General features: G+C 50.3%; 1 protein-coding gene across 2 annotated transcripts in view; it reads left to right on the top strand.

Moving 5' to 3' along the window:
• Window positions 1-17,725, top strand: part of SEPTIN11 (septin 11) — a 44,113-nt gene that overhangs the window by 21,356 nt on the left and 5,032 nt on the right. Inside the window, exons 2-10 of one of the 2 annotated variants that reach the window (XM_033061280.1) lie at window positions 91-208; window positions 2,147-2,342; window positions 2,539-2,725; window positions 4,356-4,517; window positions 6,111-6,207; window positions 7,054-7,222; window positions 10,216-10,348; window positions 11,124-11,311; window positions 14,339-17,642. In XM_033061280.1, the coding sequence (XP_032917171.1) occupies window positions 91-208; window positions 2,147-2,342; window positions 2,539-2,725; window positions 4,356-4,517; window positions 6,111-6,207; window positions 7,054-7,222; window positions 10,216-10,348; window positions 11,124-11,311; window positions 14,339-14,354 (1,266 nt within the window). In that variant the 3' untranslated portion in view covers window positions 14,355-17,642. Of the gene's footprint in view, window positions 1-90; window positions 209-2,146; window positions 2,343-2,538; window positions 2,726-4,355; window positions 4,518-6,110; window positions 6,208-7,053; window positions 7,223-10,215; window positions 10,349-11,123; window positions 11,312-14,338; window positions 17,643-17,725 lie in introns of those variants that run through there. The other variant, XM_033061282.2, reaches the window with a different exon arrangement.

A 17,725-nucleotide genomic window follows, 5' to 3' on the forward strand; every position in this document is an offset into this window, starting at 1 on the left:
CCAGGATGTCCCTAACACAGTCCTGAGAGGACTTCTTCCCTGACAGGGGGGTTGCAGCCCTGCTAAATGCTTTTCTTTTGGTTCTTGCAGAACAACGATGACCTCAGGAACCTGTCCCTGTCCGGCCACGTGGGCTTTGACAGCCTCCCTGACCAGCTGGTCAACAAGTCAACGTCACAGGGCTTCTGCTTCAACATCCTGTGTGTGGGTAGGTCACCCTCAGGGGGCACAGCCCCACATTCACAGGGCTGAGCCTCTGCAGACCATGCCAGCAGGGAAGTGACACTTTGTTCCCAGAGCTGCTCCACGGTGCAATCCAGTATTCCTTTCTCTGCCCTGTCCCCCAGTCAAAACATGGAAAGTGCTGGCTGGTAAAATCTACCCCTTTGATCATCCAGCTTTCCCCAAAGGCTGCCCGTAAGGAAACTGAGTGAGCTTGGGAACTAAATGTCTTTTTACCAGGATGTTCACTTAAATCTGCTTTTCTCTGGGTTGGGTGTGGAGGCTGTTTCTCACCAAATTGCATTCCTTCCCTTCCAAGGCTTGCCTGTCTCCTTACATTCCTAGTTTCTCCTCTTGGAAACGATGCCATTTTTAGTCTCCAAATGATGTACTGGAGAACAAAGCCTGCCACCTGTCCTCTGCTCTATTTAATCTGCAAGTTAGTTTAATAGCTGAGTTACTTTTCCCCACATTGTTCAGAGGGTGAAAGGGGAGGAGGCAACATCTTCTCCTGGCTGTGGGGAGGTAGCTGCTGTCCTGGTGCTCTGTGGATGCTCTGCAGTTGGAAATGCATTGCTCAGCCCCAGGGAGCTGAGCTGAGCCAGCTCTGGCTTGTCAGTGAACCCAGAATTTGGTTCTGGAGATGGACAGAACTGCTGGGTTTTCCTCTTAGCTTGGCAGTGCAGCCTCCAAACATCATCTTTCCATTCATTGTTCATTTAATCCTCCAAGAGGGGAGTATTGTCCCTTCTAATTAGTTACATTAATTAGCTGGAAAAACCCCACAACCCTCTGACTGTGATTTTTCTACAGCAAACAGAGAATTTCTGTGAGCTGCCTGAAAAGAAATCTGGCAAACTCGACTCCTCTGTGCAGCTTTGCATGTGGAAGGAGGAGATAAGAGAATGCACACTGGAGCACCAGCCCTCACGTGACTCTCATAGCAGCATGAAACCATTTCAATCCAGCAGGGAACAGCCCGATTAGCAGGCAGCTCTTTGATCAAAATGGCATAAATTAATTGCCTTTCTCTCTTGCAGTAAATATGCCTTTCTTAGCATGGCTTAATATGTCTCCATTAGCAATTTGATCCACCTCTCTTTTTTTTCTTGTGAAATGTGCCTCTCCACTGATGTTCACCCCGTATTAAAGTTTCACACAAACTGCTGCAGTTGGCCAAGGAACAGAAATCTCACCCTTGAAAAACATTATTGTTTAAAATTGTGATTTTAGAGAGAGGACACAATTAACTTCAGTGTTGTAATGTGAGACTTCTGATTGGGATGTGAAGCGCTGCAGAGCTGATTTGGCATAGAACACAGCAGTTCACATCAGGGGCTCCCTAAAATTCACAACTTGAGCCATGGGCAGTTTGTGCCATCAGTTTAGGATTTGGCTTTCCCTGTGAGTTGCCTCAGCCCACCCCTGCTCAGCATGGGTAGCAATAGCTCTTTGAGGGTGTAATTGCTAAACAAACAGTTTTGACTGAAAAATGGGATTTAGGCTAATGCTTTCATCCGTGTTACTAATTGCACTGGGGATTAGTGAAACTGTAATAGTTTAAAAAGTTGGTATTTAAGCAGTGTGCTTTGTTGTTTTTTTTTTAAAGGACTCAGTGTATATTTCTGTCTCAGATTTTTATTAAGTTGCACTATGGGTTTGGGATGCCTTAAAAAGGCTGAAACAAAACCACTAATCAGTCATGGAGTTAAGATCATTTCCAACTTGCTATCACAAAGAAAGTTCCTGGGGCACTGCTAAAGATGGGGACTGTCTCTGAAGACATCTGTTCCCGTGGGATTATCTTGCTTAGCGATAATTCCACTGCTGCCCAAGTGGAATAACTCCTCAGCCCGGTGAAGGTGGCAGGGAAAGAGGCAAAGGGAGCAGTGGCACCACCCTGACGCTTCCTCTGACTGCCCAGGTGAGACTGGCATCGGCAAGTCGACGCTGATGGACACTCTGTTCAACACCAAGTTCGAGAGCGAGCCCGCCACGCACAACGAGCCCGGCGTCAGGTTGAAAGCCCGGAGCTACGAGCTGCAGGAGAGCAATGTGCGCCTCAAGCTGACCATTGTGGACACGGTGGGCTTTGGAGACCAGATCAACAAGGATGACAGGTGAGCTTTCCCAGTGCCCTGTCCCAGTTGGAGGCTTCCCAGCCCTCCTCTGCTCCGCTTTTTTTACAGGGCTTTCTTCTGATATTTCTCCCAATGTGGTTTCCACGCACCCGCAGTGGAGGGCTGAGTGTCCATCAGTGGTCAGTGTGGTCCCAGCAGGCAATTCCCTGCTTTTCTGTGTGCCTTGTCTCTGCAGCTACAAGCCCATAGTGGAGTACATTGACGCACAGTTCGAAGCCTACCTGCAGGAAGAGCTGAAGATCAAACGCTCGCTGTTCAACTACCACGACACGCGGATCCACGCCTGCCTCTACTTCATTGCTCCCACCGGACACTCGCTCAAGTCCCTGGACTTGGTCACCATGAAGAAGCTCGACAGTAAGGTACTTACTGCCTGGGTCACCATGGCCCTGGAGTGCTTTCCTTACCTTGCCATCTGCTCAGGAAAATAAGGTCTGGGTTTGTTAGTGGGGAGTTGCAGACAAAAGGTGTGAGACAGTACCCTGGGTGAGCTGCTACATATTCTGCTTCACATGCTGCAGAGATGTACTGAGAGTTTGGAGTCCTGCTCTTTCCCAGCTCTGCCTCAGGTAGGGAACTTGGCCATGTGCTCCCCAGCTAATCTTTAAAGTCAATAAAGACAGTTCAGGTCGTCTCTCTAATCAGTGAAAAACAAATGGCAGTACAGTGTCTGCTCGCTCTGACCACATCCAGCTAGACAAATCCAGTGATTTGATCTGCTGTGGCAAATGTAGTTCTAGCTGTCAAGAATCTGAATAAATCAGTTACTTGGCATCTGCTTTTCCAGGTACCCTCGTGAGCTTGGTTTCAACCATGGTTCAAAGGAGATTGCACCTCTTCTAGGAAAAACAAGTACAGAGCCTGAGTAGCTAAACTGAGCCTTCTCTGTGCTCCTTTCCATCATGATTAAGCAATTTAAATCAGTCCACTGTGCACCTTTGGCTCATTGGATCCTGATTGTGCATGACGTCAGTGATGACAGTGGTTCTTTGTTTCCTAGAGAGGCCAATCGATTGGGTTTTATGTGGTGATGGAGAAAGTTCCTTGCCTTCTTCAGCTGAAAATGAGGTTATGGAGATTTATCCCAAGTGAGCTAATTGACATTCCTGTTCTATCTTTTGGCTGGGGGGATTTAATAACTCCAAACAGAATTAAGTGATGTAATAGAAAAGGATTTTCAAGTACTGTAGTTGAAATTCCTCCATATAGGTCGATATTACTGTTATCCTCAGTACAATTTCTGTCTGCTGTTGCAGGGAAAAGCAGACCTGCAAGATCAAAAGCAGAAAGTGTCCCTCTGGGGGGAGGAGAAGGGCAAGGAAGGCAGGATCTCTCTCCTTGCCAACAGCCTGTTAAGGGAAGACAGTCACTAACTCATCTTTCATCTCAGAGCTGTGCAGGGAGGAGTGAACCCTGATCCTGCAGTTCAGCCGTGTCCAGGGGCATGTGAGGGCACACAGGTGGGGGAAGTGTGCCTGTGTCACTGCCAGCCCCTGTCCTGTGTGTCCCAGGGCTGCACAGGGACATCTGCTTCCACCTCCCGTGGGGTGACAGCACCTCTGCTGCCCCTCTGCTGTTCCTGGTGACATTCCTGGAGCCAGGGCCCGTGACAGGCTTTGTCTGAGTGTGGCTCCTGCTGTAATCCAGCCAGCTGCAGTACCAGGGGATGTGCAGAGATGGTCATTTCCTTTCTTATTTTTTTGGAGCAGCTCATAATAATCTATGACAACATTTCCTGTCCAGCCAATTCGGGTGAGGAGGGGAGTGTGACAGGACAGGAAATAGCATGTTGCCAAATTGCATTTGACTTCTTTCTAAGGCCATCATCTCTGCTGCCTGGAAATCCTGTCTGAGGTGGTGCTGCTGGCAGCAGCAGCCCCAGGGACGTTCATCCGTGGCACTTCAGGGCTGTTGCTGCGTGTCCTGCTCTGTCCTCTCGCAGTGACACAGCCTGTGCAGCCCTGTACGTGGAGGTGCTGTCCTGTCTTGCAGGTGAACATCATCCCCATCATTGCCAAGGCTGACACCATTGCAAAGAACGAGTTGCACAAGTTCAAGAGTAAAATCATGAGCGAGCTGGTCAGCAACGGCGTCCAGATCTACCAGTTCCCGACGGACGAGGAGACGGTGGCCGAGATCAATGCCACCATGAGTGTATGTTATCTGGGGGGTGCTGCCCTTGCTTTACCTGGGCCTGTCCCTGATGGCCGTGCTGTGTTGTACTTGGCTTTAAAACTGCGATTTAAGCCCGGACATCAGCCTAGCCAGAAGGCTTTTGGGGGCTGGAGACGCCCGGTGTGACACGTTTCATTGTGTGCCAGGCACTGCTCCCCTGCTGCAGTCTTCACATCCTTCCCCTGCTGCAGCATTCCCGTCTGGGGGAAGGAAGAGGATGGGAGGCAGAGAGCTGAGGTTTGGCTTTCCTGTCCCACACCACCACTTGTTGCTCAGTGGGGGTGATTCATTCCCTGCCGCCTTTGTTTCGGTTTCCGGTGGGAGCAGGGCACCAGGACTGATGTTCCAGTGCTCTGCAGGGCCCGTGGCCATCAGGCTGTCACCTCCTCCCCTGCCTCTGGGAACAGGCTGGCACTGAGGGCACTCAGGGCTAGACTGGACCAAGCATTTTGGTGGGGGTTACCAAGGGAAGCAGCTGTTTGCCGTGGGCCTGGCTCGGGGAGCAAAGGGAAGAACCTGAACTCAGGGCTGCTGGCAGTGAGGTGTTGATTGGCCCCAAGAGGATGTGCCAGTCCTAAAGCAAGTGCCCTCAGATTAAGCTACTTGAGGGCTGTTTTGAGGTTTCCTGCTCAAGGGCTTGTAGATGGGCAATTACCTCATCCAGCCAAATGTCAGACCCTCTCCAAAGCTCCCTGTTGCTCCCTTCCCTGTCTGCAGTGTTCTGAGCAGGGAGAAGCTGGCACAGAGGAGGGATGTGGCCCTACCAGGGTGCACTGTGTGCAGTGTTCTGCCTTCCTCAGGGCAGCCTGGCTGCTGGGAAACCTCTTTGCCAGATAATCCCATCTCCTCTGCCCTGACACCTTCCCTTCCCACGCAGCCTGTGACCACAGCTTGGCTGACATGGCTCCTGCTCCCAGAGCTTGCACCTAGCCCCTTTGGATGCTGTTAGGGCAGGAAGAGTTTCACAGGGCTGGCCTGGCAGCTGAGGCAAGATCTGTCCTTCAGCAGCCACACTTCTGGGAGTAGATCCCAGATTGTCACCACCACACCCACGGAGAGACCTGGACGGAGCAGAGCCCCATGACTCAGCCGTGTCAGCCCAGGGCTGGGTCAGCTCCGCTCTTCCCCTTGCTCACAGCTTTGCCCTGTTTAAGAGGAAGCATTAGCAGTTCCTTGTAGCAGCAAAATCCCCCTGAATTTTGAGCCTACCTTCCCTGAGAGGATGTACTTTATTTTCTTTTTTATTGTTTCACCGTTCTTTTTTCTCGGTGTTCAAATTCAGTTTGAGTTTGTAAGACTTGTTCTGTGCTTAAGACAGCAGTGCTTTGTAATTAAATGGAAAATATGTACATACCATGTATTTTTAGGACTTCAGAATTTTGACCTTTAAGTCTGATCAGGTTTCTCATCCAGATTGTCCTGTTGCTCTTCCTAAAACACCAGACGAATTGCAAAGGCGTTTAAACAACCCAAATCCAGCAGAGCTGCCCCAGTAAACAGCTTTCTTGAGAAACAATCTCTGGCAAGGCAGCAAAGGAAATCCTCAGCCTGGCTGTCCCTTTCCTTTTGCAGGTCCACCTTCCTTTTGCCGTGGTTGGCAGCACTGAAGAAGTGAAGATTGGCAACAAGATGGCGAAAGCCAGGCAGTACCCCTGGGGTGTGGTACAGGGTACGTCACCAGGGGCACAAAATTCTCATCCTGTCACCTTCTGGTCCGAGACACTTTGGTCACTGGATGGCCCTTACCAAAATCTGGCTTGAGAAAGCACAGCTTAGATGTGGACATGGACATCTGGCCATGGAGCCAAAAGCTTCTTCCTTCAGGAGGGCAGACTTGGGCCAGGGCACTGTTTGCAGCCCAGGCTTTACTGAAGCTGCCAGAAATACAGAGCTGATCCTTGCTTTCACTGAGAAGTACAGGATTGAGGTGATGGTCTCCCTGTGGCTTCAGTTGTGTGTCTCACTGGAGAATGGTTCAGGAAGCTGCAGGGGAGCATTGCCAGTGCAATCCTGCAAAACCCTCTAGCTTCTCAGTAATACCAGCTGACCCTGAGACTTCAGCTGTATTCACCAGAGGATGATACTGGGAAAAACAGTTAGGAAAGAAGCTGATGTGTTTGGGAGGTCTTGGACTTGACCTGTATCCTGCTGGGTTCTTGCTGTTCCCAGAAAACTAATAACAGATAGTTTGAGATGCAGTTTAGACTTTGCCTGTGTGAGCCCCTGTGAGTGCTGGGATTTCAAGTGGGTTTGAGTGGGAAGTGAGATCCTGTGAGCAAACGGATCATCACCTTGCTGGTGTGAAAATGGATGGGGAGGTGGGAGCCCTGTGACAGATGGGCAGCACACAGATCTTGCAAATCCAGTGCAGGCCTTGAACTCGGGCCGTGCTGGCGTGGGATGGCTCCAGCCCCGGTTCAGCACAGCATTTTTGGCTTGTGAGCCTGAAGAACTGGGGTTTGCTGCACTGGGGTCCAGCTCCAGCGTTTAATGCTGTCTCTGTGTCGTTGTGCAGTTGAGAATGAAAACCACTGTGACTTTGTGAAGCTGCGGGAGATGCTGATCCGGGTGAACATGGAGGACCTGCGGGAGCAGACGCACACCCGGCACTACGAGCTGTACCGGCGCTGCAAGCTGGAGGAGATGGGCTTCAAGGACACAGACCCAGACAGCAAACCTTTCAGGTGGGCACCTGCAGCTCAGCACTGCTGTGCTCTGCAGCTCCTACCTGGAGCCGTGTGCTCAGGGTGGCCCGTGGGGACATCCTGGGTGAGGGATCTTTGACCCTCCTGGAGCTCCTCACAGCTGGCCCAAGGTGAGCTGTGAAGAGGGTGCCCCGGCCTCATGCCTGAGGTTTGGCTGCTTGCTGCACACATAGTTCATTCTGTCAGACAGCTTTGTTGGTCTGCAGCCCGAGCTGTTAGCCAGGGACAACAGCTGTGTGGGAATTTGAGAGGGAGTGTTGTTTTCTCCTTTCATTTCCTGTTTCCCATTCCTCCCCAACTTTTCCCCAATAATCACAACCCTGCCTTACAGCATCCCACGTTCCTCTCTGTCTCCAGGGAAGGCAGTCAGGATTCCAGTGCACCAGTGGGGCTTTGCCCCTGTGACACACGTGTGTGCCAGGTTTGGCGTTGGTTTGGGGTCTCATTTCTGACTTACTGAGTTGATGCAGCTGCACTTCTTCTGCTGCAAAAACTGCTGGAATCAGTCAAGCCCAGCTCTGTTACTAAGCCCAAGTGTGAAGCTTTATTGGATTTCCTTTCTGGAGAGCTATGGCTTAAGATGGGCTCAGCCCTTCCTTTGGAGGAATCTGAGGAATTTCCATTGCTTCCTGTACACGAGGCCTCTTTTGACTGAGCTATAAGTAGAAAGGAAATGAAAATGTACAGAATTTCTCCATCTGGTACGTGCTAGTTCAGAGCGGCTCACTCTGGGTGCCTTTTCCCTCCAATAAACAAACACAGCCTATGATCCCAAGCTGTTTGGCCGAGGCTGATGTATATCTCAGACGAGGGAGATGTTCTCTCTGAGCTCAGGGATCAAAGGATGCTTTTCCCTGCATCTTGGCCCCTGGAGCCACAGGAACTGCTGCTCTTCAGCCAGCTTGCATCAGCCAACAGCAAAGGAGCCTTTGGCAAATCTCAGGGGTGGCAGGGCAGGAGGTCCCAGCAAACCATGGGTGCTGTGTAGGGGCTTGTGTGAGGTGTGGAAAAGGGGACTGGTGATGTCTGAGAGCCCCACCTTGCTTGGCTGCAGATCAGGAGGGAGCACCAGGATCCCAGCAGGCCCCAACTCCATGAAATGGGGTCTCTCTGCACAGAGGTCCTTCTGCTGTCCTGTGTTGTGGGCTTCAATTCTCTGCTGCTCTGGTTAAGCTTTCCAAAATACTCCTTTCTCAACTAATATTATTTGCCAGGGCATCCTTCACTGTGTGGGGGCGTGTTGGGAAATCAAGTTACTCTTGTAATTTAGGTTCATATGTTTGTGTACTTAAAAGCCAATTCCCTTGTCATCTTTGCCTGTGAGAAGCTGCAGGGATCCCAGTTGGTTTGGACTGTTATTCCTTAGGGCTGTAATAGGTTTTTTTCACATGCAGCCTGGGAGTTGCCAGGCCAGTTTCTCTGAGAACTTGGCTTCTCTGGAAGCCAGAGTCACTGCAGCAGAGAATTAAGCTTTGAATCTGGGACAATCTAACAGGAAGCCCCTGCCCCTCTCACTCCTGCCAGGCTTTTCCTGCTTGCCTATCACCCAGCATTGTGCTTTTGGAACTGAGCTTTGGAAGAAGTGGTTTGTAGTCCAGGATCTGATGAGCTGCATGCAGAGCTTTCCTTTTCACTCTGTGAGGCTCTGCTGCTCCCTAGGACAGCCTGTCACTAATTGCAGATTCAGTTTGTGCTCACTGAGCAGCCAAGGCTCACCTGCCCTCGGGCTTTGCCAGATCCTTCAGAAGGGCTTAGGAATTTAAGTTTCAGTGTCCACAGTCAGAGGATTAATAAATCCAACACTGAATTCTAGAGTGATTTTGTTTTGAGTCTCCTGAAGTCTGTGTGCTGTCAGAGGTCTGGTTCTGCACTTAGCTAAGAATCCAAAGATGCCTCTTGCCCTGCTCTCCCACGAAAGGATTTTTGGCATTTTTAGAATCAGTATTTTTGCTTCCATGTGTAGGAAGCTGGTGTGGTCATGTGGAATGGTGTGATTTCTCTGGGGCTGTGCCAGTGCTGTGCCAGAACAGCTCTGGGCATCCTGTCTGGAGAGTATTTTAGGAAGTAAGTGAAGTGCCTATTAATTAGCAGAGTTAAATACAAGGCTTGGGATAATCTGACAAGTTGTATTCCCCAGCTCAATATTGCATCCCCTAAAAAAAAAAAAACCCAACCAATAAAAAAGCCATGAAAACCCCCAACACTGCCAGGAAAAGCAAAAGCTTGACTTTATTGAAATTAGGATATTCCACTGGCCCAGTGGTTAATGTGTTCCTTAGGCACACAGATGCAACGTGTCCGTGTGACTTCAGTGGAGTTTTCATTTAAAAAATACGTCTTCAGAAAAGCCTCTTGGGGAAATAGTTATCATTCCCACACTATCATTATGGCTGGGCTATCCAAATCCATTTAAGGAATAAAACAAAAGAGGAATTTGACATCCAGAGTTCCTAAGAGGCTTTAAAAATCTCAGAGGTACGTGGACAACGTATTTTATGTCCCAAATCTTCACTGCCTGTCTCAGTGCTGGGGAAATGAAGGAATGCAAGGAGTAGAGGGGGAATGAAGGAATGCAGTGACATGGTTGTTTGGAGGAGGAAGGCTGCTGATGCTTTGGAAGGCCCAAAGGAGAAGGGGAGGTCTCCCTGGATGGCTTTATCTAAATCAAGCTGTTAGCAGTGAGCAGTGCAGATGAGTTCTGCTCTGTGTCAGTGTCGTGCCTAATGAGCTGCACAGGGGCAGATTGCAGCCCGGGTGTGCTACACAGATCTGCTGGGTGATGCACGGCATCCTGAGCAGGGATTTCCCTCCCACTGCTGCCACCTAGCAAGCCAGGACGGGTTTTGGTGTAGTCGGGAAACTCTGACCATGCTTTGTGACAAATCAGCCTAAATGCCAAGGTCTGCAAAAGCTGGAGGCTGATGGGTGTGCTTGAAACATTGCTCTGACTGGGTTTTGTGTGTTTCTCACAGTCTCCAAGAGACTTATGAAGCAAAGAGGAATGAATTCCTGGGCGAGCTCCAGAAGAAGGAGGATGAAATGAGGCAGATGTTTGTGATGCGAGTGAAGGAGAAGGAAGCAGAGCTGAAGGAAGCAGAGAAGGATGTGAGTGTGCTGGAACTGGGAGGGCTGGGGCAGGGCTGTGACAGGAAATGTCCTTTGGGGCTGCTCCTCAGCCTGCTGGAGGGGCACGTGCTGCTGCAGAGCTGCAGCCAGGAGAGCAGCCCTCAGTGCCCAGCTTGCTTTACTGAGCCTGATGGAGTCCCCTGGTACAAAGGGATGGAATATGGGGGTGTGCAAGTGTGGGAATTCCCTCCCTCTGTGTGCCAGGGGGTGTTTACTGCAGGGCTTTTCCCAGCAGGCAGGCACAGGGAGGGCTCAGTGCCTGCAGGAGCACTGGGGGCATCATTACCTGTAAGTCAGGGTGAAACATGCTCCTCTTCCCAGCCAATCCTCTGTGTAAATCAGGGTGGAACATGCTCCTCTTCCCAGCCAATCCTCTGTGTAAATCAGGGTGGAACATGCTCCTCTTCCCAGCCAATCCTCTGTGTAAGTCAGGGTGGAACATGCTCCTCTTCCCATCCAATCCTCTGTGTAAATCAGGGTGGAACATGCTCCTCTTCCCAGCCAATCCTCTGTGTAAGTCAGGGTGGAACATGCTCCTCTTCCCATCCAATCCTCTGTGTAAATCAGGGTGGAACATGCTCCTCTTCCCAGCCCATCCTCTGTGTAAATCAGGGTGGAACATGCTCCTCTTCCCAGCCCATCCTCTGTGTAAATCAGGGTGGAACATGCTCCTCTTCCCAGCCCATCCTCTGTGTAAGTCAGGGTGGAACATGCTCCTCTTCCCAGCCAATCCTCTGTGTCTCTGTCCCGGCAGCTCCACGAAAAGTTTGACCATCTAAAGAGGACTCACCAAGAAGAGAAGAAAAAGGTGGAAGACAAAAAGAAGGAACTTGAGGAAGAGCTGAGCAACTTTCAAAAGAAGAAGGCAGCAGCTCAGCTATTACAGTCACAGGCTCAGCAGGCAGGTTCTCAACAAACCAAGAAAGACAAGGACAAGAAAAAGTAAGCGGATGTCACCCACACCCTTTGTAGGGTTTGTTACAAGTTTTGGGAGGTTGTTTTTAATTTCTTGCTGCATGTCTGTATTTGCTTTCCCCATTACCAGACTGGAAACAGGCCTTTTCTCAGCCTGATCAAATAAAATATTTTTTTTTTCTAAAGGGTGGGCTAGGGACATGATCTTAATTTTTCTCTAGAAGAATACCTTCAGATTTTATGTTCAAGTCTGACTGGTGTGGGAGAGCAATTGGATGATGGAGGCTTGATCTGTGATCTGCCCAGCATCTTCTGGAGCTGTGGGATGTTCTGGACTCAGATTTATCTGCCTGAGCCAGAATTATTAAGGGAGTTGCCACCCGTCCTGTATTTCCCTGGTAGTCTCCAGTTCCCATTCCTTAAGGTTATAGTTGTAAGTAGAAGTAAACTAGAAACCAAAACCACCATGTTATTTTTACATGGGGAACGCTAGTGCCAAAAGTGATTACTTGGAAGGTTGCTTTAAAGACAAGAGGCTTTGGTTTTGTATTTTTTTTTAGAAAAACAAACTCCTATGGTACCGTAGCTGCAGTTAAATGGCATTTGTGGTTGTATGAAGTTGACATAATAAGCTAAGAAACCCTTTTAGTCAAGATCATGGCACTGTTTTTTACTATTTTATATTCCTGTCCTAGGAGTGTAATCCTTTACCCTGCACTGGTTTTTGCATTCCTAGTTAAGAGGGTGCTCATGCAAGTCCTTTGAGTCACCTGTGCTAAGGGTGCTTAGTTGGTACCTGCCATTGGGAGAGCTGGGGATGCAGCACATCCCACTGGAAAACACTTGGTTAACCCACACACAAAAATGACAGTTCCACCCTGCTCTCACTGCCCAGCAGAGAGAAGGGGGTGTTCCTTAGAGTAACCTGGCTGCTGTCACCCCTGGAGGGGCTGAGTGCCAGCAGGGACGTGGCTCAGACACTTGTGTGTCCTGTGCCAGCCCAGGAGCTCCAGCCTGGCCTGGGCTGTGTGGCAGCAGAGGTGCTGCAGGTGCAGCTGTTGGGGTTTGGCAGCTTTTACACTTGGTCTCTGCTGCTGCCCAGGGAAGGTGGGAGGGCCTGGGCTGGTCCCTCAGCTGATGTAAATTGATGTAGCTCCCATGGAGCCGTGCTGCTGGATGCTGGCTGAGGATGTAGCCCTGACCCCCCACTGGCAGTGCTGTGTGCTGCACGCTCTGCTCCAAGGGGAAAATCCCTACACTGAGCACTGCCACCAGCCAGAGTCACAGCCAAGCACAGGCAGGCTGGGACACTCACCTTCTCTCACCTGACAACCCACACATGGGCAAGCATTCCCTTTTAAAGACCCTTTTCCTTATCTCTGAGTTGGTAGCCTGATATTTGTTAGAGCTGTGCAGTCGGGTTTTCTCATCTCAGCCATAGGACCAGGCAGTACAGAGCGGTCTGGGGAGTTCTGCCCCTTTGGGTGTCAGGGTGAGCTCCTGTTTGGTTCCAGCACGGTGGGTGAGGCAGGGCTGTTCCCAGGGACTGTGACAAACACAGGTTCTGCTTTGCTGCTGCATTCACAGAAACCCAGCCTCGAGGAGCATGCCCGTGTTTTAGTGTGTCCTTGTGTCCCTCCACACCAGGTGCTGTACCTGCTGCAGGTGTTCTCTAGTGAGAGTTACTAACAGAGGCTTCAAAGGGAAATGCTGATGCTCCTGCCTTGTAGCTCACCTTGGTTTTCTAAAGGCTCTGAGTTCCTCCTTGCACTCTAATGTGGAGCTGCAGTTTGTGTAGCTAAGGCTCCCAGCCTCTCTCTCTGCTGCCGTGGCCCGTGGTGCTTCTTGTGCAGTTGGAAATCCTTGCCATGCCCGACCCTTGTAGCCTCCCCACAAAGTAATTCATGGGAATGCTGCCTTTTCTCAAGGTGGGATCAGATTTCTCCAATTTGGACAGCAGAGACTTCCACTGTGCTGTGCATGCCAGAGGGAAGGCTCAGGATGAAATCTGCTGCTGGCCTGACTCCATGAGGGAGAGCTTGGCCTTCCTGATTTGCAGACTATTCCTCCAGAAATTCTCTAGCTTATTCTCTTGTTTTTATCTCAAACGTTTGGGGCTCTGGCCCGACAGCAGCAGTGTTTGGGGACACACCTGTGTCCCTGAGGCACTGAAGGGGTGGCTGCAGAGCAGACTCAGGCACTGCTGGGACGTGGGGCTGAGCACACTGAGCCCCTGCTGCAGTGTTGGTGTGGGACTGTGCTTCCAACCTGGCCTGGAGAAGCTCCTGGCCACAGAGCCAGTGGGAGAGGCGAGCAGCCTTCTGGTGCCTGCCTGCTGCTGGCTGCATGGCCACATGCCCCAACATGTGCCGTGGTGTTGCTGCTCATCCACAGCCCCCCAGGAGCCAGGACCATCTGTGTGGTTCTGTCTCACTTTATTTAAAGCTGCTTCTCAAAGCCAAGTGTAAAACTTTTTATTTTCCAGCTTCCTTCCCACTTAAGTTTCCAATCCAGTGTGCCTGGCCTGGCCATCAGGAGCCATGCTCTTCCCAAAGCAGTCCCTGAGCTGCAGCATCCATGTCAGGGCCTGGCCCCGCACCCTGTACAAAGGGTTTGGTGGTGCCTGGAGGATCTGCCCTGGCTGTGAAAGCCCAGGTGCTTGGAGACATCCTGCTGTGCAGGTGTGGGGTAGCTGAGTTCCCTTCTGCAGGGATGGCCGAGCTTGGCCAGCTGCACCATGTCCCAGCTGGGAGCAAAGGAGCCCTGAAGCCACCGAGGGCTGCGGTGGACAGGCTGTGACCTGGGCCAGCTCTCAGGGCTGGCTGCTCACTATTCTGTCCCCACAGTTTTTCTTTTTACTTTTGCTTGTCTTAGGCCAGAGTAGAGCCCAGCCTTGAGGTTGAATCTCTTTGTAATCCCATAATCCATCTGCATGCCCACCCACCGGAGCGGGTTGCTGGTGTTGGCTCTCCTGGCTTTCTTTCTTTTTTTTTGCATTTAGAGTTCAATTAGTGCTAACTTTTTTGTTTTTTGTTCTTTTTTTTTAACTTGCAGTGCAAGCTTCACATAAAGCCTGTCGAGCCAAGGATGTTCCTGCATTCACCTGCTTTTGCAGTAATGTGTGTCTGCCATCTGTTTTCTTTTTATATTTTTTTTTTTCCATTTTTTAACATGAATAACTATTAACTCATCTAATAACATAGTGGGAACAAGAAGAAGAGGGATTGGGTGCAGGACTGTGTGTGAGTGGAAGTTCAGGGGTGGGTGGAGGGACGAGGGTAACGATGATACCATGTATTTTTCTCACCAAAACCATCAGCAGTAAATTATTTTTGGCCCCCAGTCTGAACCGAGAGTCAGAGTTGGATGTCAGCAGCTCAGGTATTGGCTGGTTCAGGTGTCCTCAGTGCTGCTGGATGCAGCAGCCCCAGGGAATGAGTGCTGCTGGATGGAGCCTGCCCCACGTTCCCTGAGGAGCTGATGTGCTGCAGCAGCCCCAGTCCCTGCCGGGGAGAGGGAGGGGGGTGTGTGTAGATAACCAAGTGTAACTGACCTTGCATGCTGTGACATTTGCATGATAATTTGTATTAGTTCCTGTTCTGTGCTGTCTGCCCTGGCCCTGGGTTTGCTGGCCTGTGCTGGCCTGGTTTTCCAGCCTCCCTTCCAGCTCAGTGGAGCAGCTGAGGCTGCCTCAGGGAGGCACTGCTCTCCCTGCACTACTGGCCTCAAACCTTTGGAACCTCCCTTAAAATCCTACCTGGCTTCTGACAGGCAGGACCTTAGCAGCCCTTACAGAATCAAAAGCCTGGGCAGGGGGAACACAGAGCCATCAGCATCCTCTTGGAGCCTCCAGGAGCATTTCTGCACAAACCTAGGTACAGACTGTTTGCAAGGCTGTGGGATGCAGAATTGCAGGCCAAGGGAGAGAAGGTGCCTGGGCACAGGGGGGCTGTGCTGCCCCCCAGCAGGATGTGCAGCAGGAATCATGTCCTGGAAACATGCCAAGGAGATGTAGGATAAGCCAGGCCCTGCAAGTGGGTCTCTTCCAAGTGCTCTTTCCATGCCATTGCTTTCAGTCCTTCCCTTCCTTCCCAAGGGGTGCTGACCCTGTGACTCCTGGATTCCTTCCTCTGCCAGTGCACAGCCAGCACTTCCTCTGCTCCTTCTTTAAAACTCTTCTACCTGAGTCTCCCTCTACAGCTGTGTGCCTGCTTCCAGGTGGAATTTCTCTGGGGAGAAAAAGAGAAGGCAGAATTCTTGCTTTTTAAAATCGCTTTTTCCTCAAGCGTTGGACTGGGAAGTGCTTGGAGGTTGGCTTGTGGGTTGTCTTGCTTTCTAGCCCTCACTACTTAAACATGGCTTTAAGAAGAGGATGGCTATGTACCATGTCTTGGACAGACAGCAGAAATGGATAAATAAGCTGGAAATGAAACAATTCACCTTTTTATTTTTTTTTTTAGTTTTAAATTTTTTTTAATTACTATTGGTTTTGTTGTTGTTTGAGTTTTGGTTTTTTTCCCTCCTGGACTTGCCAACTATGCACTTTGCATCAGGTTAAATAGGTTTGCTGCAGGGTTGTTTGGAAAAATGAAATTCTGGTTCTTGTGGCTTCTGGCAAACCCAGCCTTAGAATCTTGAGTTATGAAGGAAGAAGTTGGAGTTGTTTGCATGAGTTTTTCTGCAGTCACATCACATGCCCATCACCGAGTGCTCATGGCAATATGCTTTGCTTCAGCTGCCTCTGTGCATGTCCTCTTTTAATTACCAGTGTTTTGTGCCAAGTAGAAAACTTAATTTTAACATTTATTTCTCCTGCTTCATTTAACAGCCCTTCAAGGGATGTTTAGCAGGGGAAATCAGCTGAGCTGAGCTTTTCCTTTTTTGACAGAAAGCTGTGGCCAAGTGCATTAGTGTCTTTTTGGCTGAGTTTTTCTCCAGCAGAAAATAAGCTGTGCTGGAGAAACTGGGAATAAAGCACAAACTTGAAGATGTCCAAGGTACTGTTTGGGGTTTTTGCCAAAGGAGATGGCAGTGACTTTCTCCCCATCTCGAGCCCCTGGGCCATGTTTAGCTTGTTCCTGCTGCTCTTGTTGCTTTTCTCTCCCCGTGCCTTTTTCCACAGCAGCCCCTGATGTGCATGGAGTGAGTGAGTGATACACTCAGGTCTGGCTGGATGTGCTTTACCTGTGCATGTAAGTACAGCAGGAGAGACTGAGCCCTCCTGCCCTGCTCTGACAGCACACCAGCTGGGCTGCTCTGCGACATTCTCCAGGCCCACTTACTGCAAGTGAGCTGGTTAAAACCCCTCTAAAGCTGCATGTTCCTGACAAGGAGGATTTCAGTCCTCAGGCTGGCACAAAGGGGCAGGAAAGCACACTGAAATGTGCTTTTTCTGGGATGGGATGTTCCCAGGCCATGGAGCAAACCCCAGAATGGCAAAGCAAAGCCAGTCCAGGTCTCTGTGAGGGGCTTGGCTGCTCTCTAGGTTTGGTCTGGCAGGCAGTGGGGCAGGAGGAGATGGAGAAGGGTTTGCTCCCCCAGAACCTTCCAGGGTCACACAGTTCCCTTCGGGGAGAGCAGGGAGCAGGAAGGTGCCCCTGGAGCTGGTGGCTGTGAAATGCATCTCCTGTGGGGCTCCAGGAGCGGGGAAAGCAGGCACTGGCACCCACCCCGGGCTCCTGTCCAGCTGAGGGCTGTCACTCCTGTCACCTCCTCCTTTCTGTGCTCCTGACAGCTCTACATCCCAGCAGGGACCTTGGTGTCTCCCTGCAAGCACATCCATGTCCTGCAGGGGTCCATGTTTGTGCAGGCAGCTCTGCTCCTGCTCTCCCAAACGCTCTGAGTGCAGATGGAAATGTCTTTTTGTGTGTGAGCACACCAGCTGTGTCCCTGTGAGTCCAGCCCCCTCCCTGTGCCCTTCTCCAGGGCCCGGCTGCACGCGCAGGGTGTGATATCTGTGGTGCTTCCAGCAGCGTGTGCCAGCACGGAGCTCTGCAAACATGAAGGGTTTTATAATGATCGGGAAACAAAGCTGTGAACAGCGGTAGAAATCTTGTATTTTAATATCCTGATTGCCTTAAACCATAGATGTAGGACTTTATTACCGTGCTATTGGAAAATAACCCTTGTTTGTAACGAACAATTGTGTAACCTACATACAGTGTTAATGCAAATGATATGTATGCATCTGTTAGATATTGTCACTTTATTTGATGTTAAAAATATTTCAGTTTTTTGAATTACAGATGGAATAATAACCTTATAGCATAAGCTCAGTTATTTCTTGTACATGCTTCAGGTTACAGATCCAATAGTGCCAACACTTGAAGTGGGGAGAGGAAATATATTTTTACCCAAAGCTTTGGTCTTTTGCGTGGCCTTTGTGAACGTTTGCTGCTGCTGTGGCAGGGCCACCTGTCAGCCTCTGCCTTCCCAGCAGGG

Source organism: Catharus ustulatus, chromosome 5 (assembly GCF_009819885.2).
Source record: "Catharus ustulatus isolate bCatUst1 chromosome 5, bCatUst1.pri.v2, whole genome shotgun sequence".
NCBI classification, from domain to species: Eukaryota; Metazoa; Chordata; class Aves; order Passeriformes; family Turdidae; genus Catharus; species Catharus ustulatus.